General features: G+C 46.5%; 1 protein-coding gene across 7 annotated transcripts in view; it reads left to right on the forward strand.

Annotated features, from left to right (window-relative positions):
• Positions 1-23,339, forward strand: part of LOC118231558 (ankyrin repeat and sterile alpha motif domain-containing protein 1B-like) — a 177,789-nt gene that overhangs the window by 94,510 nt on the left and 59,940 nt on the right. For 6 of the 7 annotated variants that reach the window (XM_035425466.1, XM_035425465.1, XM_035425471.1 and 3 more), the window contains 2 exons: positions 6,286-6,422; positions 15,584-15,764. In XM_035425466.1, coding sequence (XP_035281357.1) covers positions 6,286-6,422; positions 15,584-15,764 — 318 coding nt within the window. The remainder of the gene's footprint in view (positions 1-6,285; positions 6,423-15,583; positions 15,765-23,339) is intronic. The other variant, XM_035425467.1, reaches the window with a different exon arrangement.

Below are 23,339 nucleotides of genomic sequence, written 5' to 3' on the forward strand. Positions count from 1 at the left end.
TATCCCCGCCCTTGCCCTTGACCTTGACCTTGAACTTGCTCCTTTGTCCTTGACCAGCCTGATGAGGACCATGGGGATTGAGAGGGCCGAAAGCACAGTTTTAAAACACTAAAATGCTGAAGCTCTACAAAGAAAAATGTCCAGTGTTAATTCCACCCTAACAGAGCACATTTGAGTCCAATCGGGACCATGTGTATTCTGAAAGAGTTGATTTAACACTGCGCATTTTACTGTGCGCATAATTCCAGAAGTAGATGGTCTTGCACTGGCATGCACAAGCTCACCTGGCGTCAGCACAGCTGTGGAAATGCAGCTGCTGCTGCCCTCCAATGGTGCCCCTCGTGCAAGTTAGAACCCCAGTCCCTCTGCTGAGATTATAGCACTTAAAAACCTCTTGAGATCTCCACTAGTGTTTTCTTATCTGAGTTTAATTAGACTTGGGGTAATGGCAACATGGAGGTCGATGCAATCTATTTGAAATGGTCTGCATTGAGAGGATGTGGGCTTTAAAAAAGCATGGTCGAAGTGTCTCTGTCCTCTGATTTGGCCACCTGTGTTGGCCTCAATTAACATTAGTTAACCTGCAAGTGACCAAGATCAACATCCCTGCCACAAAAGCATTAAGGCTTTGACCCAGTGGTATACGCATGGGTGGGCTCGCATGGAACGCCTAAATAGTATCTTTGCCCACCTTTTTTATCTTGACTGAACCGCCACACCCAATTGTGAAAGCCTGCCTGGGTAGTTCTGGCCCACCTAGTTCTATGCAGACCCAACTATACAAATATTTCTGGGTACGCTGCTGCTTTTGATACTTATAAAATGTGTTGTTTACTGTTTTTATTGTTATCATTTCTCTGTCTACTGTAGTTGGAAGGTTTACACACAACCTTTAGTCATTTGCGAATTTGTTCACTCTTCAGAGAGGCATAAGCACGGAGTTGTATGGATGAATGGTATGTGGACGTGGGACCTGTTACGTTTCTACTCAGCTTTAGAGTGTTCCCTGAGAGTTCCGGTCTCCGCGCACACAGGGCTGCTGTTGAACGCTGTGGAGAGCTGCCGTCCCATTTTGCTCTTCTGTCTCTTCCGTGCCAGTGGGCCCCATGCCCAAAAAACCAGGGAGCTCTCAGGAACCACCACCCACAGTGCCGCTGTGATCTCCACGGAAGGGGAGAGAGAGAGGGGGGGTGGAGAAAGGCAGAGAAAGCGGTAGATTGAGAGGGAGAGAGGGAGAGGGAGAGAGGGAGGCGAGCTGAATGTTCGGAGCTGCAGAGTGGAGTGAAAAGACTGACGCAGTGTCTGAGGCTGTGATCTCAAAGCTAATGGTGGCCCGGCTGGCAAAGCAAACCCCGCCGGAGAGGAGGGTGCAATCTATCTCCTTCTGGAACATTCTTCACCCTCGCATGCGTGTGCTCTTACGTGTCAGTGCTGCTAACAGCCCCTATTCCTCACAGTGTGCAGTGCATTGAGGGGGGGGGGGGAAGGAGGGAGGGAGGGAAACAGCACACTGAGAGTGAAGAGCTTGTTAGACCAAAGAGGCCAGGGCAATGCAGGACAGTGCCTGTTGATATGAGTCACCAGTACAGAACTTACATAAATCTGCCACTGAACTGGTTGTTGTGCTCTGTAGACCGTGTGATTAATTTTGGGGATTATTTGAACGGAGCAGTTGTTACCAGGGTAGTGCAATGCAGCCAACAGATCAAGTGTGTGTGAATTGGTTTGCAATTTACCTTGGTGACGGCAGAGCTTTCTGGAAGCTGTGATGGTCCTTATGTTCTGCGGCTGGTTTTTGGTTTATTGCCCACCCCCAACTTTTATGTATTCTCTCTGAGTGAATCACTCTCATGTGTGAATCACATTCATGGTATGTCGCAGGGTTTTTCCAATGTGCAGGAATCTCAGAAGATTGTCCATCAATATTCAGTTACTCATCTGTTTTATTTAGAAGCGCTTAAATGATAACTCCTTTCTGTGTCGCCATCAAATGTGGGTCGGTTACAAGCCTTGAATCTGATCAGCTAGTTTTTCCTGGTGTACACTGTACCAACATGGCTGCATTCACCTGCATCATACTACACTGCTTGAAACACACATCACAGATATGGTTGTATTCACATGCCTTCTATACTCTTTCTTCTGCTAAAAAGGAAGATTGTGTGTCAGCGTTTTATTCCCATTTTGTTCTGCTTCATTATCATGGTCTCTTTGCACAAGATGGGCACTTTCTGCAGTTGGGTAATTGTTGTGATGAACAACCAAATGACTACGAGGCTAAGCCTCCCCATTATGAGAGTCATGGCCCATAGATTGTTTGGGCATTAGTGCAAAGTGTTCTAGTTGTACTACAAAAAACCAAATTAGGCCCGATTCTATCAAAGTCTACCTCCTGCAAAGAAGAGAATTTTAATCAGGACCAACTGCCTTCGTTAACGTTCGTAATAAAAGAAGTCTGCAAAACAACTTCTCCAATTTACAGCAAGCAAGAAAAAAAGATAAAAACTAATGTTGTTTGCAGACTATTGCCAACTATATTTCACTGAAGAGCAGAGTAAAATTAATTTGCATGAATATGAAAATGAAATTCTAATTTGCGGCACAGATTTTCAACACAGTTTTTCTATGGAAATGTGGAAAAATGAGGGATATTATTAGCCAACCCAGGAAGTGATCCCATTGGAATGGACCTGATATAGCATGGAACTTCATCTACATTAAGTGTTCCACAGGGTAACTGGAATAATGGGAAAAGGAATAAATCAATATCCATCACCTGCAAAGGGGCCATATTTACGATGCTGAAGTCCTGGTGTCTTCAAGTTTTGAATTCTAACAGGATAAATAATGTGTGGTGCAGTATCCATCCCGGGTAATATCAATGCTGTATTCATGTACAGCGTGCTACTCAGAAAATGGTGGCTGCATGTCCACATCTTTGACGCTGTGTCCTGATTCGTCCAGTCTATGGGCTGACAGTCTATGCTGCCATTATATGTAAGGGCAAGAGGAAGAATTCAAACGTATAGTAATGCAGCGTTTTAAAAAGTTTGTCCTGTCCCATTTCAGAAAACAGTCCCTTCAGGAATTTTTCACCCCCCCATATATATTTCAGCCAGTTACAGAACTATGGAATCTGAAACATGACAGCACCACACACAGACCTCTTTTGAATCAGAGGCTGCAGAGGATGTTTTCTCGGAAAGCAAATTCCTCCTGGCCCGTCTGTGTGCTGTAACCAGCGCCCACCGGTCCTCTAACGTTATTACAGCTCAAATTAAGTCCCCAACAAGATTTTGAACTAACCGGATTCATTATCAAAACTGTGTTCCACTCTAATCGTGTCCTCCTGTTTCTGCTTTCCTCCGGTGCGGCTGAGCCGGTGACCCAGGCCGCCTGCAGTAAGAGGAATCATAACTCCATCGTTCTGAAACAGTCACATTCCAGCGTCCATCGAGCTCACACATACGACAAGTGCGGTTACTCACTAGGAAAACATTTATATCTGTGTCTCTATTTGTATTCTTTTTACTGTGCACTGGGGTAGAGTTGTATGCGTTTCTTTTGCCATCAGGATAATTGGTTCTCAGTCAGTGCCACCAGATGTCAGTCTGATCTGGCCCCCATCTTATTTCGTTTTGTCTGTGAGTATTGGATTATTAAAAAGCAATGAGTGCTTGAATATTTTTTCCTTATGTGTCATCATTCAGAAACCCTCTCTGGCGCCTGAGAGATAGGGCGTTTGGTTTAGAGCGGCTGAGGGAGCCTTCTCAGCCCCTCTGCCTCTCAGCGTTAGCGCCCGTGCTAGTCTAATCTCTGCAGTAATAGCGCGCCCAATCGCTGCGCCGCGCTGTAATTCTGTACATGATTTCCCAGGCGCTTTGATGCTTTAACTTAAAGCTCGCTAATAAATTCCTCCGCTTTGAGATGGAGCGTGCATCTCCGTGCTTTAATTCCCGCTGACCAACGTGACTGGGAGATTGATACACGCCGCGTGCCTTGGCTCTGCGTACCTGTCGGCTTTCACCGAGCACCGTTTTTGTTCGACGTTAAATGGAGAGGTTGGAATTAGAGAGGGAAATGGAGACGGAGTAAAGAAAGAGAGCGGTGTTCTCTCAGTAAGGACGCTAAGACAGGATTAACAAACCACAGGTCTATCCGACTGCTTGTATGCTAATGAGATGAGATTTGTTTTGGAAAATGAACCAGCTGGAAAAAGTTTGGCATTTGGTGTGAGCGCGTAAAATTCCCTGTATTCACGCGCATACTAGCCGGTACGGTGTTTTCAGCAGTCCTTTTTATTATGCAAACAAAAGACATTTGGTTGTGGAAATTCGGTGTGATCCTGTGGACGTGCCTCATTCATCACGGGGTAAATGATTTATGTGGAAACAGGGTTTAAACCCTGGAGGAGCGGTTCTCTTTTTTTTCAGGCTGCGTAGCGAGGTGTGATTGATTAGTGCTTTGCTCTCTGATGCGATGGAGGAATTCGATTCGGCGTGCTCTGGATCCTTGTTGCTCTTGCCCCACTCTCCCTGTAGTTCAGGAAAAGATCACACACATGGGAAATCAGTCATGAGGGGAAGTGTTTCTCACTGGCATTTCTTTGCATCGAGCACGTCTGCGCCATTCGTTTCTAACCCGCTGCAAATGTGTGCATCTCTTTACGAAGCAGCGTGTCTGTACCATCCGTTCACAAGCCATCAATCTGTGCATCTTTTCATAAAGTAGTGCACATTAGCAAGCCGCAGCCACTTTACAATGTAACACATGCCTTACAAGCTCATGCATAAGCCATATTCCAGAGGAAGGCTACCCGTATTCTGCTGCATTTGCAGAGACTTTGTCAGGACTTTGTTTTATTTTTGTGGATGTATAGAGAGTGTATACTTTGTGTGCCTAATGTGACTTTTTGAATGTTAAAGATATTTTTGGTGGGATATAACAGAATTGGAAGAAGATGATAATGATGAAGGAGACGATGAAAAAAATTCAAAATATACATGTGTGTGTGTGTGTGTGTGTGTGTTTGGGTTTGGGTGTGAGTGTGTGTGAGCATGTGGAGAATTGTGGTCCTGTGACCTCTTACCACAAAGCCCATCAAGATCAGTTTAGTCACAAATCTACCACTCCACTTCAACTGGCCCTGTGGCATTGTGGGTAAAAAGAAGATTGAAACCACAAAGTATAGATTCCTTACATGGTTCCGGTTGATTAAACCTGTCCAAGACCCTGTCCAAGACTTCTCAAACAGAAAAGCTCGGGCTCCACTTTTTTTTTTTAAGACAAGTCTCATCAGTCACATGCTGCTGCCCGTATAATTCCCCTGACATTTCAAACTGTGTTCCGTTTGAACATCGACAAAAGCGAAAAGCTCTGGAAGTAATACTTTCGCCCTCTGTCCCACACAGCGCAGCTCCTCTGGGGCGATAGATTAGTGGGATATGTAGTTTTCCTTTATAGTGCGTAGCGAAGGAAAGTTCTGAGAGAACAAATGACGTGGCACACGTAGAGGTGTGTGGGAGACGGGACTAATGAGTCTGACATGCACACCTGGTACCTGCGTACGTTGCCGTGGTGATGTACTGCCGCAGTGACCGTAAAATCGAGGCTTGTGGATGAGTGTGCAGGGATAGGCCTCGCTACGCTGTACGAACATTCACGCACTCATGCGCTGGAACACATAGCCTGTTGTGCACACACACACGCACATGCAGACAAGGGTAAGACCTGTCAGGAGTGGGAAGAGATTGAAGGATGAAACAACAGGTTAATTCACAGTACCCCTCACCTCCTGGTTCTGTGTCAAAAGTCATTAATTGCTGTGTTGATTTGTGTATTCCACCAAGGAAGTCGTTTCTGAGAAAATTAGCCTCATGGCACTGGTGGCATTGCAGGATGTTAGCAGATGTGACCTGTGTTTCTGTACTTGACCCTCTCAGACAGGCATTACTCCCAGAAGAATGGCTGTTTACTTTTGAAGGTCTTGCGTCTTGTTGGTTTGTCCTTATAAATTGGCCTGTTGAAGCACCTTTCCCATTGGAAGTTACTTCCTTGAGCCAATTGTTTTGAGGCATGTTTACACAAGAAAGAAAGATTTAACATAATAACAATATGAATAATTAATTGTTACAATTTTAGATTTCACTTCATTTCTCATTTCTTTGTCTTTTTAAATTCCTTGTTCTGTCAGATTAGAATGTGGACAGCCTCACTGTATGATTATGGCAGTGGCCATGGAGACCACCTTCAGCCCTCACATTATTTTATACTAATCAATTTCAGACCATTCCCCCCATGTGACCGTCACAGAGCCCAAGCTTGGTAACCATGGGAACCACTCCACGGGCCCGACTCCAGACTGCTCACCCCCCTCCCCCGACACCGCGCTGAAGAACATCGAGAAAGTGATCCGCCCACAGGTGAGTCAGCGCGTGCGCACACACACACACGCGCACACACACACACACACACACACATACACACACGCACACGCAAGCACGAACGCACGCACGCACGCACGCACACGCATGCACATACCACACTACATACAATTAACTGCATATACCATGCTGTATGATAATCACCCTATTTAGACCCTCATGGACTAGACTCTACTGAGATAGATGACATTGTACAGTGGTTAACTGGACCTTGGTACAGCTGATGTAGAGAAACCTTCAAGCTTGAGGTTGCTGATACTGTCTCATAATGGTAGTTAGACTGAGGTTTAACAGTGTTGTGTGTGTGTGTGTGTGTGTGTGTGTTTCAAAAACTTAGCTTTGCATGTTTTCCTAATCCTTACATTAGTCATGAAATAAGAAAGGAATTGCTTTGGTGCGTATTTGCAAATTGGACCAGGCTTCCCTGTAATGAATCATTCTGCAGAAGCTCATCTCAGCATTCCTTGTGAGTCAGAGTTGTAGTTTAATCTTTTAAAGGCACTCACAGTCTCGCTGAACTGTTTGCACATATTTCTTGCAACAACATCTCGCATCCTCAAAAGTAATAACACAAAACCAATTGCTTGTTTGGCACATCTTCACAAATCTCTGCCAAATTACTATTTCTAAAAATGAAATACTTGCACCAAAACAGTGCATATCATCATAGGAATAAGACTTACTGAGCACCAGTTTCATACTGGTAAAATAAAATTACCATCAAAATGCTCACGTTCTTTCTGTGTGATCATGGCACATACACTGCTGATGCTATGTTAATGTTAGTACTGTAACGTATTTATTTTGTCTTAATACTTTTTATCCATAATGCAGATGAAAAATACAGACTCAGCAAATACCAAGCCTTAGCCACAGTTTTTCTTGATTGTTCACACATTTCCTGAAACTAGACTTTGTTTTTCTATAAACACTGTAAACCTATTTCCTTTTCAGTGAACTTACACGTTTGTATTTACTATTCACGTACAGACATCATTGTATGAGATTATACATCACTGTACATTATGAATCGGGTACAGTACATCACAATCCAGGTCAAGAGCTCCTTAAATCATGCATTGGAATAATGTGACAGTTGAGGCACTAATGTGAAGTCGTGGCGAATTAAAACTATTTCTGGAAGAATGCAAAGTGGTACTTTTTTGCTGTTGATGCATACTGTATCTAGAGTACTACCAGAGTGAGCATGAACAGGAAATCTGCATATGGGGTCCGGTATGTGTTCAATTTAAATGGCCAAAATCAAGAACAGTCATTCACAAAAAAATTCTCAAATTCTTCTTACTTTTGTTCTTAAAAATGTTCCTATGAAAAACCAATATGGGATTCATGACACGTGTAGACTTTTGTTTTTGTGCATATCCCAGATGAGATGATGAATGCTGGCTATTTGTAAATTAGATGCGCGATCCTGTTCATGTGATTAGCATAAGGAAACAGCCATGAACAAATATTGGTCTAAAAAAAAAGAATGCCGAAACGTTCTTACACACAGTTTACGATCAAATGTGATCGTATGCATGTTTTCGTGAACGAGGCCCAATGATTTTATTCATGTAGAAGTTTTTCAGACTTCTGGAAAGCTGCCTGTAAAGCGTACTTTTTTGAGAACAGTTTATCAAACCCAGAACCGTGAAGAAGCTAAGAAAGAGTGAAGCGATCCGCCCACAGTGAAACTGTGAAGACGAGAAGTGTGAAACTCTGAGGTATATTAAATAATGAATGCCTTCTGATACCACGCTGGTAAAAGATGTGGGGAGTTCGGTGCTTGTTGTCAACAGGGTATTGTATTTTTTTTTCAAACTGTTTGGAGTGTCAGCTTTCAACATCAAAGGGAGGAAGCCTGGACTGTTAGCATACCAAATTTCTGTTGGAATACTCAATCACACAAGTCTTTGATGCAGAACATCATCATTAATCATTCAATGGTGTTCTCCTTAAAACCCCCCAGTGATCTTTAAATACTTTTAAAAGAGACAACTTGGGGGTAGTTAGAAAGAGAAGGGATGGCATGTTTTTTGTCCCTGCGGTGTTATTCATTCATTTATTTGATGGGGACATTTAAAAAAAAATACATTTTGGAATTTTTGCCCATTGCACAATGTGAAGTTAAGTTACATGGAATGCATTGGTGAACGGCAATTTTCAGGGCATGCCCCAGATTTTCAATGGATTGGAAGTCTGGGCTTTGGCTAGGCCATTCCTTCTTGTTTCAAGCCATTCCTTGGTAGCTTTATCGCCGTGTGCTTTGGGTCGTTGTCCTGTTGGAACACAGATCTCCTACTGACTGAAACAGATTTTCCTCATGGATTTGTCTGTACTTGGCTTTCTCAATCCTACCCTTGTTGCCAGCAAGCTTCCAGATCAATCCTATTACAATGCAACGCCATTGTGTGCTGCTGCCACCACCATGGGTGATGGTAGAGCTAGTGTTACTAAAGCACTGAGCACTGCACCTCTTATGTAACAATACACATGTTAATAAGGTGCAGTAATGATGATACAGCCTTGCTTTCTGTGTCCTGACGTTGTGAAATCATTGTCTTTTCTCACGATAAAGCACATTTGTAATAGTATATTAATGTGTATAACACTGACACGTTTTTCTAAGCGTTTGAAGTATGAAAGAAGTAAATAATGGAGTGACACCTGTGTTTCAGCGGGGTTTCTCAAGCTGGAAATGAGTGTGAATAATGAATAGCTTGGGCGCACGCACAACCCCCACAGCCTGAATATCAGCCCTCCCTCTCTCGTTCTTTCCTTCCTCCATTCATCTCTCGCCCTCGCCCTCCCTTAGTCCCATTCAAAATCCACACTCGCACCTTTCCTCTCTTTGTTTCAGTTCATCCATCTTCTCTCCTGTCTGACCGTGCCTTCCACCTGACCTGATCTCGCAATCTGATTGGTTGCAGTGTGGATGATTGACAGGCTGAGGGGCTGCTCTGCCCCGCCCCCTTTCCTCCCATGGCAGGGTTTTTGAAGGGATTTTATATTCTGTCAGCTGGGTGTCTCTCGGGCGGAGGAACACGTTAATGCTGTTGTGGCTGCCTCACACTGTGTGACATTGTGCGGTGCGTTGCCAAGGTGACCAAATCTACAACATGCTGAAAAAACCTGTGTTGGGAAGGCAAGGTTGATCCAACGAGGCTTTTTGAGAGAACGCCACAGAAAAAAAAACAAAAGGCTTGAATCGGAGACGTGCGTGCGGAGCAGATGTGTTAGAAATGCCAATTTTTTTTAATGTCGCTTTTGGGGATGCGACGCACTAATACAGGCGCTTACAATTACCCACAAATTAGCATGCTGTTCACACACACCTCCCCAAAGCTGAATGTGTTTACCTAACGAGCGGCTGGTAGTAACACACACAGAGAGCCACTCGCAGGAAAGGCGCGTGCACACGCTCGCTCTGAATACGGCTGGGCTCTTTGTCTGAATGAGTTGCAAATTGGCGTAAACGCTGTGGCTTACCCCTACTCCGCTTCACGTGAGACTCGCAGGCGCGGGATGGCGAAGGTAAATCGGGCGCCGCGCTCCGATGTTAGCGGTCGACGTGCGCCGCGACGCGAGCGTCGACGGTGGCGTCTCCAATGTGGAGGCGTGTCGTGCTATGCGATCGCGGGTCGTTCCGGGTGCAAGATCAATTAACACGAAGCCCTCATCGTGAATGACAATGGTTTTCGGGGGTTTCTGAAGTGCTTATGAGGTGCGCTGCATCTAAATGGATGACACCCTCGCTTGCAAAAAAGCAACACACACACACAGCCCGCGTGGCCTCCTGTGACCCAGAAGTTCATTTTTGTCAGCTGTAGGGGACCTAAGTCTCTGCTCTTACTCTCAGGAACCAAACAGTGTATTCTACCAAGCTGAAATTTACACTACAAGGAACATTCCATAAAAATAAATGAAAATCAAAATATTTTCACTGCTACACGTTTTTGTCATCCATGACACACTTGTAGTTGGTCAAAAAATGGGACTACTTGTTTTTTTTTGTCAGTCAGTCGAGTATGTCTGGAAAAAGGTCTGGATTTCAGGGACATGCATGCTGTTCCGTGTGTGCTCAGTACTTCAGTGTGCTGTTGATCTCTGTATCAGTATTTGAGTGCACTAGAGGTCAGAGCGTCAATAATAGTGTGTGAGGAGGTCAACGTGTCAGTAATTGAATTTGCTCTTGCTCATTGTGCCAGCATGTCTGGAGGTCAGTGAGTCGGTACTTGGGTGTGTAATGAGTCAGCGGGCCAGTATGGGATTGCACTGCTAGTCAGGGAACGAGCTCTGGGGCGCTGTAGATCCCTGAGGGTCTGATGGTGGGCTGATGTTGGATGGGGCCAGGGCTTCAGATGATGCCGCTAAAATGCTATGGGACGAGGAACAGAATCCTGACTCTTAAGGTAACTGTATTACAACCACCTCAGTCTGCCCTTAGCCTGTGGATATGACCTTAGCTGAAAGGGATTGGCCTTAATGCTGAAGGGAAAGAAGTTTTTGGTTTTACCTGGGAGAGATTTGGCTTAAAGCTGAAGAGGAGGAAGTTGGCGGTTTTAGCTGAAAGGGATTTGCCTTGAAGCTCCGCCCCCTGTGGGTCCCCTCGCTCCGCTGAGGGCAGAGAGCGGGATGTCCGTTTCGGCGGGGTCCGTCTGGCCCTTGCTCGGCCAGATGGCCGGCAGCAGAAGGGCTGCCCGCGTCCCGAACCAGACGCCCCCCCGCGCCCCTCCCTGGGAGAAGGCTGGCCCTGTCTGCGGGTCCTGGATCACCAGCCAAAAACCTAACCGCGATTTTCCCTCCGCACCCCTGCCAGGTGAGGAGAAGGCTTCTCACTCCTGCTTGGAGGCAGGTTAAACCTGGACTGACCGCGCTGTGGTTCTGAATGCTGTTTTCAGTGTAGACTGTGGGCTCTGTTGGAGAATAGAAAGACATTCTTTCCCCTGAGAGCCCACTTTCAGCCCAGTCCTGGTGTAAGTGAAATGTTAAGGCCAGACAAGGTCAACCTCGCTTTAAGGAAAAGGTTAGGGCCAGGTCAGCCTTTCTCCACAGTATGTAACCTTGCAGTGCACTCTGTATTGATTAACTTTGTCTCTTTTGGAGTTCTCTCTCTGTTTTATAGAGAAGGGGTAACCCTGTGATTGCCAGTTTCACATTTTCACTACTTTAAAGGATTAGAGTTACAACCGCTATCTTTTTTGGAGTAGTTTCTCCCGGCTGTGTCTTTTCTCAAGCACCCTTCCATAGTGTGAAATTCTCAAATCAGGATTTCTCTGAACACAAAATAAGAGGGTGAGGATATAGCTATTCATGCGGTTTTCCCTCTGTTTAGGAAAAAGCTCTTTCAAGAAACACACAGACATGAATGCTTTGACTCTGGGCCTACATGTGTTAAATAGAGCTCTGTACTCTATGCTGTCTATCCATTCCTTATAGGATGATATACTGTCTCTTCAGTGTTCATAGGATGACATACAAGTCCCCATTGACCATCAGTTGACGTACGCCAGTCTTCATTGGCTGATATACTGTCTGAAAGACAACCTTAAAAAAAGATCAAACGTTATATTAACCCTTATTTTAATAGACTATAAAAGTCACTTAAAGTAAACGTGGTGCTCTAAGAGACACCTCATTCAAAGACTGTCTGGCTGAACGAGTGCGATGTGCTGTATTGCTAAGGATGATTTGTGCTTTCTGCCGTCCTCTCTTTTCTCCGACAACTGTAAAAATACCCTGGACAGCGGCTCCTGAGTGCTGTTGCACTATTTATTGTCATCAAATGGTGCTGTAATATGCGCCTTTTTATTCCACCCTCAGAAGACGAACATCAAACGAGCTCTCCGCTCTGTTCTGATCACGTCTCTGCTCTAAGGATTCTGACTGCAGATACAGAACTGTGAGAACTGATGTGTTTGATGTACTGAAATCTACCCTCTGTAGTATGTCATCTTCAATGGACACACACAGCGCAAGGCCGACTGGTGCTCGGAAGCTTTCTCACATTATATTAAGGAATATATATGAATTTGAAATTGCTTTCAGGATTGGATAGAGCGTAGTGAGGGCGTAGAGCAGTGTGTATTTTCTCAGCCAGACATAGTAGGGTTTTTTTTTTTCTTGTACAGCAAATTAAACAGAACCAGACTCACAAGATCAGGAACCGAGTTAAACTGTCAGAGGCATATATTTCTTCAGCACTCGAATGGCCTTCCTTCCGCATGTGATTACTGGGGCTAATGTGGGAGCAGGATTTATCTCAGGCATTGAAATGCAGGGGCCCATTCCACAGAGGTGAGTTTGCAAATGAATTTTGAACAGTTCTGCCCTGTAGTCTGCACTTCTCACTTAGACGAGGAGTTATATGTGAGTTTTTCAGACAAGATCCATCTGCTGAAAACTCTTTATTAGTTTGACCAATATCGGTGTTGCAGTAAAATCAGTTTTATGTCAGGTGGACCTCCGCAAAGGAAATTGAGTGTCAGTCAGTCGGCACCGCAAGCATTTTACACCTGCTTCATTCAGTCAGCACTGACCTTCAGCCTAACGGCTTGGTTTGGCTCTCTACAAACTAGCGTTGAAGATCGTAGGGAGACAACGAAGAACCATGAAACAACTTTATGTGGTGGAGACAGTCAAGAAAAGGGGAAAGTATAATAGTCCTTTCCTCACATCCCCGGAACCTTCTGTTTGAGATCTTGCCGTCAAGAAGATTCCTTATCCTTTAAAACAAGGAGAGCGCTCGAAAGCCTTGTGCCAAAATCTATTTGCCTTATCAGTGACACAGCACACCTTCATTTTAATGTTCAAATTCATTTTCTGATTTAGTGTTGTCTAAAATATATTTTAGTGTTTAGTGTTTTAGTTCTATTAATTTATTTATGGAAGTTCCTACAAGAATGTCCTTACTGTAATTCCTCGTTTCTGATTCTTAATGATAGTAATGTTACTTAGGGATCTCTAAATGAAATGCGGAAATTTTATTTCTTAATGTAATTTATGTAAATTGCTTATTTAATTTCTTCTGCGCCGGCTACTTCACCTGAAGTTCCCCCAGGGGAACATAAAGCTGTTCTGTTCTAATCTATTCTATTTTATAAAATGGATAATGGAAATAAAGCAATTAGTAGATGCTTTGCAAATGTACCATTAATTAAAGAAGCTTCCTGGACAACGATTGCTAATTAATCTGGCCACCGTGACTATAGCTACAGTTTAACAATTCCTGGCATTTAGCATTGGTTGGTTGGGGATGAGACATGACTTAGGAGCACCGCATTGACTCACAACAAAGTTTTCTTTGCATGCACTTCATTTTATTTTAGCTGTCCTACTTCCGACATTCGCTGGGAAGCACTGTGAGACTCATAGTGGCAGATTTGCATGCTGGGAAACAATGCCACATATCTCAGTGGCAGAAAACACTTAGAATTCAGCCAGTGTGAAACCCAGAAAATTTTTCACACCACTTCTCGCACCTAAGGGACACATCAGATGGCGATAAGATTGGCATAGCAAGAAATTGAATTCCATATGTGAAACGCATGAGAGCACCCCGCTGGTCTTGTTGCTGTCAAAATGTAGGGATTGGCCTCTAGGGGGAGCCCACCATCCTACCCCAGGCCCCTTGGACTGTGCTGTTAGTGCTAGAGAGAGAGTGTCCTTCCCGTTAATGATGAGAATGCAGGGCTCTGACATACTGTCCTCAGTGTTTATGGAATTCTCTCAGAATCAATGGAAGAGAAAAAAAAATTACATCACTGTGTTTTGGGGAGAGATGTCTGGAGCATATTGGCGTCCATGAGGGGCTGATATCGAGTACCCCAAGATCATTTGCCATGACCGTTTCGTCCAGTGCGATGTAGCGAGGCATCGATCACAGACGAGTCTCCACGGCGACCTTGAGCCCCCCAGCCAATAGCGGGAGTGCCACAGCGAGTCTCCACGGCGACCTTGGGTCCCCAGCCAATAGAGGGGGGTGCCGCAGCGTGCTCGGACACATGGCCCGCGCCCAACTGCCCCATCTGCTTATGCGCAGCAGTGCTCACCCAGTTGAGACAGTGCAATCTGTCCTCTCTTACACATGCAGATGGGGGGGGGGGTGTTTGTCAGGGTGGGGGTCATGCACACCTGCGACAGGGCCAATGAGGGGTGTGGAGTTGGGGCTGGAAGCCATGTCACAGGGGTTAGGGGTTTTGGTGTGTTGTTAAAACTGCTTAGTGCACCTTCAGATCGATCCAAGGCGAAAGGGGGTGGGATGGCTGAGCTCTCCTCTCGAAGCTCACTGATTGGGGCGTGACAGAATAAAAATTCTGAGGGTGGAAACGGTGTCACATAAAACAGGCTTGCAAATGTGAGAGGATTTATGTGTGTGTGTGTGCGTGTGCGTGTGTATGTGTACGCGTGTGTGTATGTGTACGTGCGCGTGTGTGTGTGTGTGCGTATGTGTATGTGTACGTGCACTCGCATGCTCTTACAGTTGTTATAAAAATCTGTGTAGAAGGGCTCACTGTGCACCCATTGTAGAACAGCATGTGGATGATATCACTGCAGGAACAGATTTTGGAATTTCGACAGGAACACACACACACTCAACCAAATTAATGGGCATGACACCTGGACTTTGATGATGCAACAGGAAGTGGAGACTGTCCTTACATAAGACTTCCTGTGGTTACGTAATCAGCTGAGTCTGTTTATACCTCTTGCTTTCATTTGAATACAGAGAGGAGGAATGACACATCTGAGGAGCAGGGTAGGTCTCGGCTCCCTCTCAGCGAGTCAGGAGTACTGCTTTGTGAGGGGGTCTGTGTTCTCACAAGCATTCCTTGCTGAGGGCTTAGTGCAAAAACATTTGTGAAGTGCTCTCCATTTTTAAAAGGAAATCTAAGCAAGTATTGTAGCTAAAGTAGTCTGAAGACTGTCTACTGAATGAAACAATGTGGTTCACTAACCTTACTGACCTGTCTCATTCATGAAGCTTTGGTACACTAAATTTCCCATTATTCACTAGGATTTGGTACACATTTACAACACCCCCATTGCTCACTAAGCTTTGGTACATTGACAGCATGCCCGTTCTTCACTAGCTTTGGTACGCTAACGGTAACCTGTCCCCCTCTCTGTTCCCCCAGCCAAAGCAGCGCACGTCCTTGTCGTCATCGCAGGACGTCCAAAGGCCGAACCACAGCTACGACCCCTCAGAGGTGAGCTCCTCTCTGGGGTACGCCAGCTTCACCACCAGCCCCCCCGTCAGCCCTCCCGTCAGCCCCGCCAACTACTCCACCGGCTCCGCGGAGGACTGCGGCCTGACAGGTAGGGCCGCCGCCCCTCCCCTCCCCCTCACCCTTCCCCTTCCCCTCCGCCCCTCCTCTTCCTCACCCGGGGACCGCTCCCGCACAGGAAGGACCCCGCCGTCGCTTAGCGAGCCCGCGCAGCTCGGTGACACCTGTCGAAAAAGGCGTCTGCTCATCAGCGTCAGCAGAATGGGGCTCTGCGGTTCGGTCTGACACCTGTCAGCGAGCGACTGCGTTTGTCAGCTGTCGTGCTCCGCCTGCGCGGGTTTGACAAGGGCAACGGCGTGGCATCGGACAGCCATTTCTGCCCTGCGGCCACCGTTGCGCGTAATACATTAGCGGTCACACAAAATTAGCTGCCTGAAGCGTAGCAGGCTTATTGTGAACAGATTGATTATGATACAAGTGTATGCATCACATCAGTAGTTTAATATCTTTTTGATCCTCCTCCAACTTTTAAAAAATGGCTTCACACGTCCTTGACTTGCAAATGTCCGGAGGGGCTCCATCCTACTGTATGGGGGATCCCTGTAGCTCGCCCTGTGCAGTTACACAGTTTACACAGTTACACAGAGCCCTGGTTACACAGTTTTGTCCATAATGGATTTAATACAGGTGACTGTGAGGACCAATTCACAATCTCAGTTCCCTTCCTCTCTAACCACTCCTGAACGCTCCCACCATCACAGTAACACGCAGAGCGGTATTAACCTGTAATCCAGGCTTAAAATCAATTGTGCTGCTCTCATGAAAAGCAATCGCTCAGTAAATATTTCCCCGAGTAGTTTCTAGTTGTGACTGATTCTCAGTGTGTGTTGTTTGCTTGTGCAAAGTTTTCATAAACACAACAGCGCAAAAACCAACCAACACCACAGATGGCGGAAAAACAAAAAAAAGTTGAAGCAGGACCGCCTCACAGGACTTCGCTCTTGCTCTGAAATAAAACTCCTGCCACGTGGACATGAAAGCCCTAGCCAGCTCTTCCTCCCGTTTCCTGTGTGTCACTTCCTGTCGGCTCCCTGCGGCTTGGGGACCGTCTGCAGAGAAACGCGTCTCCCTGACTCAGCCGCCGCCCACTGCCTCCAGCCAGTCTGTCACCCGCTCTGCTTCCGCCACACACACCTGCCCACTCTGCCCCAGCCCTGGCGGCTGTCACACACACACACCTGCCCACTCTGCCCCAGCCCTGGCGGCTGTCACACACACACCTGCCCACTCTGCCCCAGCCCTGGCGGCTGTCACACACACACCTGCCCACTCTGCCCCAGCCCTGGCGGCTGTCTCACGCCTCACACACCTGCCCACTCTGCCCCAGCCCTGGCGGCTGCCTTACGCCTCACGTGCACGCCCGCGGCCTATCAGGAGAGATGTGTCTCGTGGGAGTGAAAGTGGCGGGGGGGAGAGATCGCTTAAAAAAAAAAAAAGTGACATTTTTTTTAACTGAAGATGATAAAACAAACACGTAGAATGTGATACATGTAGTGCTTTGCAAAACAAGATGGCCCTCCAGAGATTACCCACATGATGGAGATTTTGGAGAACTTTCTCAGGCCCGAAGTGCGGTATATTTTTTCCTTTAAATCAGACCATCTCCACTGAAGGAGTTAAACCCAGGCCAGGCTCTGTTTCTCCCGCGTTTCTCCGGCTGCCTCGCGCGTGCTGACCTGCTCCAGCCCACTGGCTCCTTACAGCGGGGCGAGGCGCCGAGCCAGCTCTGCTAAACGAGGAGCTCGGCGAGCCCGCGGCCTCAGACTCCCGTCTGCCCGAGGGCGGAGGCTGCTGCTCAGCGCACCGTGGAGTCCGAGTGCGGAGTGACCCCCAGAGCTTGCCACTCCATTACACCAGCCCTCTCCTGCTGGGTCACTGATATCAGGAGTCTCCCAGCCAAGTGCGGTAGTACGGCTCCTCCTACCCCTCCTGGATTTTTTATTAACAATAACGGTATCCCATGGTGCACTAGGCATTTCAGACGTTTTCCCATTGCGCTCTTATTGTAGGGTAGGTGAAAGGAGACCAACAAATGGATTAGAACCCAAGAGGGCCTGACTGGATGGATGGATTTGGAATACTGTGATGGATGGGCGATGGATTTGTGATTTGTGTCGTCTCTTGGGTCCTTGAACAAATACCTTGTTTTGTGAAGGACACAGCAGCAGTGTTTCATCTAAATTACACGAGATTCATCATTTCCTGGCCAGAAAGGTTTTTCGGCGGCAGTGCTACGTACCTTCTTCTCCGGTGGTGAGTGGATAGATGTTGTTTCAGTGGCCATGTGACCAGGAGATCACCTTGACAGGAAAACACTGGGTAATGTCCTCATGTTTTTGAACCTTTGCATTAAAGTGAGATGAACTTTGCACAGTACACAGTAAAGTATGTCCTGGGGGATTGCTGGGGTGGTTTGGCTTATGACCCTGCGGTGGATTTGAAGAGGACAGGTGTGGGTTAGATTATCATGCCGGCGTAGTGCAGAGGCTTTAGAGCCCATTATCTAATAAATGCCGGGTGCAGCTGCTCTGTCGTTATGAAACGTGGCAACAAGTGAGTCTCTGTCCAGCGGGCATCATTTCATTTCCTTGTTCTTTCATTTACCGACTGCACTAAAGACTCCTCAGCAAAAAGCTATGTTTGGTTCACTGTTTGTTTTCCTCCGGCAGGTTTTCCCTGTTACAATACCGACAGGGCAGCTTGAAACAGTGAATAGAATTACCGGCTTATGACTCAGGAGGTGTAGCTCTTGGTGGCCATCGCTGAACTACAGAGGAGGGTTTTTGTTCCTATTTTGCACAGCTAGACACAGGAAAATACAGGGACATTAATTATGCATGGAAGGCATGAGATGGTCATACAAATAAAATGAAATTGAATGAAAAAAACCTTATATTGGAAGGGAAATGTGAGGATATTGAACTGGCAAACCCTGCTTTGGCTCCTCCTCCAGGTATAGATCACTATATACCTCAGTCTCTCCCTCTGCTTATCAGCTTTAGAAGGTCCATTGTGTTGTTGCCGTGGCAACTGCCAGTACATGAAGAGCTCATAGTTATGTTTGAGATGGTGTACATTTATAGATAGATAAATCAAGCAATGCCATTTCTCTGACAGAGGGAGGAGGGGAAGAGTGGGAGAGGGGGAGATAGAGGGAGAGGGAGAGAGACGGAGGGAGGGAGGGAGGGAGGGAGAGGAGCAAAGGATTTCCGGCAGACCATAAAAGGCCATGGTGTTCCTTGCTTCAGGTTTTACCTCAGCTGTGCTTTCTGCAGCAGCACTGGATCAACACTAACCCAACGTGAGCATATTTATGTTCTTCCACCCCTCACTCTGTCACAGAAATCATTGTTGCTACCAAAGTAGGTAGGCTGGGTGGTGTTTTTTTTTTGCGCTATTCAAGGGTGGGTATGTTCATCTTTGGTAAACAGCAAACGAGATTGATGCAGGGTTATATAAGTCTGTGACTGAGATGAAACACTTCTGCATTAAGCCTGAGGGGGAAAAGCATGAAAATCCCTCTGACTAACCTGATTTGTAATAATTAATGTGTTTGTACATTTGTTTTTATGTCTGTTGGGCATTCAGCCCATACTGTATGAAATGGGCAGAAATCTTGCCCCGGAACAAACCTGACACATACACACACTCACACACACACACACACACATACACAGCTCACGCACACACACACACAGACACACAGACACACACATGTACACGCACGCACACGCACGCGCACACACACACACTCACACACACACACAAGCACTCACACACACAGCTCACACACACACACACACACAGAGACACACACATGTACACGCACGCACACGCACGCGCACACACACACACAGCTCACACACACACACACAAATACAACAACACATGCACATGCTCATTTACCTTGACCCCTAAGCTAAATTTAAAATGGGAAATACCCTATTCATTACATTATGATATTGACCAGGAGGTTTCTCCTCCCGTTCTGCAAAGAGCGGCGTCTGTACTGGCTGCGCTCCGGAGTGCTTTCCCCGGGCTGCACATGGACTGTGGCTGGGACGCACGGGGTCTGCAGGGAGTGGGCGATACGACTCATCGCAGGTAGTGTGGTGATGTCACCCTGCTCTCCGTGCACGGGGAGGGGCAGGAAGTGCACGCGGCTCCTGGTGGGGGGGGGGGGGCCTTGGGAGAGGTGCAGCTCTGCTGTCTCAGATTTTGCCGATGTCACACGGGGGGGTCTGGGATGTGCGGAACGTGACGGGACCGGCGTGGGTTCGGGCAGTGCACTGCACGCGCTCCCTCGCCGCAGGAGGTCCGCGAGCAGACCGTCAGAGTCAGCGATTTCGCACGGAGACCTGCGCTGCTACTGCTCAGGCTCAGCTGTGTGGTCTCCCCCCCCCCCCCCCCCCCCCCCCCGACCCCCTCCCTAAGGACAGTTTACACCAGCGTGCGAGCAGCGCTGAAGTTAGCTTGATGGCCTTTTACTTTGAGCTTCATTAGCTTCCTCAGTGTGAATTCAGAACCCGAGGAGGCTCTCTGAGAGGCTGCCAGCTCATACTGTACAGACTTTGCGGAAGTCTTGTTTGAAGCCCCGTTTTAAGCCTGTGGTTGGGATCCGTTTGCAGGCGTTATGAAATATGAAATCTCTCTGATTCCCACTTTCATGCTACATGTAGGTGGCAGGTTTCTGTGGTAGCGTCCATAGCCAGATGTTTGTTTACTGGTTTACATAATGTTCAGTTTGTACGATCAAGAGAATCTCTCTTCCTGTGTGAATGCATTATTTCAGCTGAGGGGAGCTGGCAAACAGGTGTGTGTGTGTTTGTGTGTGTGTGTGTGTGCCTGTGCGTGCCTGTGCGTGCCTGTGCGTGCCTGTGTGTGCGTGTGTGTGTGCCTTTGTGTGTGTGTGTATGTGTGCCTTTGTGTATGTGTGTGTGTGCGTGCGTGCGTGCCTGCCTGTGTGTTGAGAGAGAAAAATTATACATGCGTGCGCATATGTGTGTACGCATTCATATTTTTATGCATGCGCATGTCAAATTTTTCATTTCTAATCTCCCGCATATGTTGTTTCCCTCAGACATGCGTGCTCCCTCTCGTACTCTCCGTTTCTCTCTCTCTCTCTCTCTCTCTCTCTCTCGCTCTCTCCCTCCCCCCATCCTCTGTCTGTTATAAGTAATATCCTCTATATTCCATGAATACATTACACGGTCCCTGAGGACCGCTCCAGGCAGGATAAAATGGGAGAGGAACATCAGGGCTGCTGTTCTTTACACAAGTCAATGTGCACTGATTGAGTATGGCTTCCGCGGGTTTCTGTGTGCTTCGTGTGAACAGGTTATTTCGGGGGGTTAATAACTTGTAACATGGTTTCCCCAATGGGGACCCAAGCACCAGTGGAACGTTCGGTAGTTTAAAATGTGTGTGGAAGGACATTTCTGGGGATGCGTTTGAGATTCGTTCTACGCTGTAAAGAATGTGTGTGAATTTTACGGTAAAGTTCTGTAAAATACAGAGGGTACGAAATTGCATACTGCTGAAATGTAATTGTATTATTTACGGACACCGTAATGCATTTAACATTTGTTAGACGTACAGCCTGCCACCATATGCTTAATCTATCGTTACCTTTACTTTTATTGTAGAATTCATGCAGCCCAGTTGCCAGTATTTTACAGTAAAAATTATTATTATTTTTTTTTTTACAGTGTAATAGGGTGGTAATTCTGAGATCTACAACAAGTCTAAGGACATTGCTTCAACAGGCTTAATTGTATGTTAATGATCATATGAGCTGGGACTTATTGTGTCCTTGGCCTTGATGCATCCCCAGTGTAATTATATGTATGAAAATGTGTCCTGCATGTGAATGAATGTGTTTCTCCATAAAGAGACGGGTGGAGCTTTCGTACATTATGAAAAAGAGACATTAACCGAGCCGGTTAATTTTATTATTATAATAAACAGTAAAAATGCTGCAGCTGTCACTTTTTAATGTCTTTGGGAAAACAGCGGAAAATGGAAAATACATTTCATGATGGAATGAAAAAAAATTCAGTTTACCGTGGGCAATTTATAACTGTGTTATGGTGATGAATATGATGCATTATTGCTGTTGTTGTTGGCGGTGGTAGTATTTACCTGCCTTTTTCTGAGTTGGGGCAAGCAGGAGCTCAGTGTGGATTGGAGTGTGAGGAATGCTGGAGGTCTCAGGACAGGTGTTGGGGAGGGCAGCTTGGAGGTGCAGAGGTAGAGAAAGCGAGTGCGTGGAGAGATGGGAGTTCTGGCCAGTGTGCGAGGGTGGAATTGGTCCATTCTTGTGATGGAGAACCCTTCCACTTCATCCTACCTCCTTCCTCTCCTGTGTGGGAGGAGGAAAGATCCTGACATCCTCCCTCCCTCCCTCCCTCCCTCCTCCTCTTTCTCTCTCTCTCTGTCTCTTTGTCTCTCTCTCTTTTTCTCATACACGTGTGATGAACACAGAGGTTTCTTTCTCTCATCGTCATGTTTCACAGTTTTCGTTCCCTCTCCGATCTCCGCCTGCATCAAACAGCCTCAGGTGATGGTGAGTCACACTGCAGGTACCGCAAACTCGATGAAAAAATAAAGAACGTTAAACTCTGCACATCGTCTAACAGATTTTTTTTTTCTCTCTAGTTCCTGTCATCTTCTCGTGTGTCTGGTCGTGACCCTGTCCAGTCATATTTGTCACTATAGAGTCTGTTTGGTTAGCGTTGACTCTGCAGAGTTGTAGGTCATAGTGGGCCGCTCTGTCCTGCCTATGTTCTCATAAACAGTGCCCTGTAATGCAATATTACTGTATATTTTTGTTGCCTCTGATATTCACTAGTTATCTTCTTATAGCCGCCTATCTTTTGACAGAAGGTCAGGTGCGCAAAAGGTCTGTAGGCACAGATTCACCAACATTTATACAGTATGAGCCTGTAGAACAGACAGAATATTCCGTGTGCCGCAGCACACATACTGTCATTTCACACCTCGCACACATTCTGTCTGTTTTGAAAGGTCAGGTGTACAAACGGTCTGTAGGCTCAGATTCTCCATCGTACGTACAGACAGAATATGTGTGAGGTGTGAAATGGGAGTATGCGTGCTGCAGTGCACAGGATATTTTGCTGTTACAGTCTGTGCAGAACAGGTCTCCTTTCCCCAGAGTTGGTTCTCACTGTGAAGGAAAGGAAAGAACTTCTTAAGGTCGTAAGGTTATCGTGTTATTTCCTCTTTCGCTGTGGCAAACCCTGTTTTTTTTTTCGCTTCGAAGCGGCTGTTGTCATCTCACCACATCGAGAGGCGGCTCGGGGTTTTACTGCTGTAACAGTTTGTCTAAGGACCTGTTTTGTTTTTAGTGCTTCCCTCGTTTAAATAAATAACTCCTCCGTTTTGTTGCTGTAAGCGTTCGAGCGGATTACGCGGCGTGGCGGGAGGTTTCTCAGCGATCGGCGGCGTTCTGCAGTAGAGGGCTCAGGAGCGAGGGCTCGGCAGGGACACCCGCGGGGTAACAACCGGCCGGGGGAAACCGAAAACAGACCGAAAACCGTTTCCTGAACGGAGGATCCCCCGGCAGTGACACGAAGGCATCGCGGTC

Source organism: Anguilla anguilla, chromosome 7 (genome assembly GCF_013347855.1).
Source record: "Anguilla anguilla isolate fAngAng1 chromosome 7, fAngAng1.pri, whole genome shotgun sequence".
Taxonomy (NCBI): Eukaryota; Metazoa; Chordata; class Actinopteri; order Anguilliformes; family Anguillidae; genus Anguilla; species Anguilla anguilla.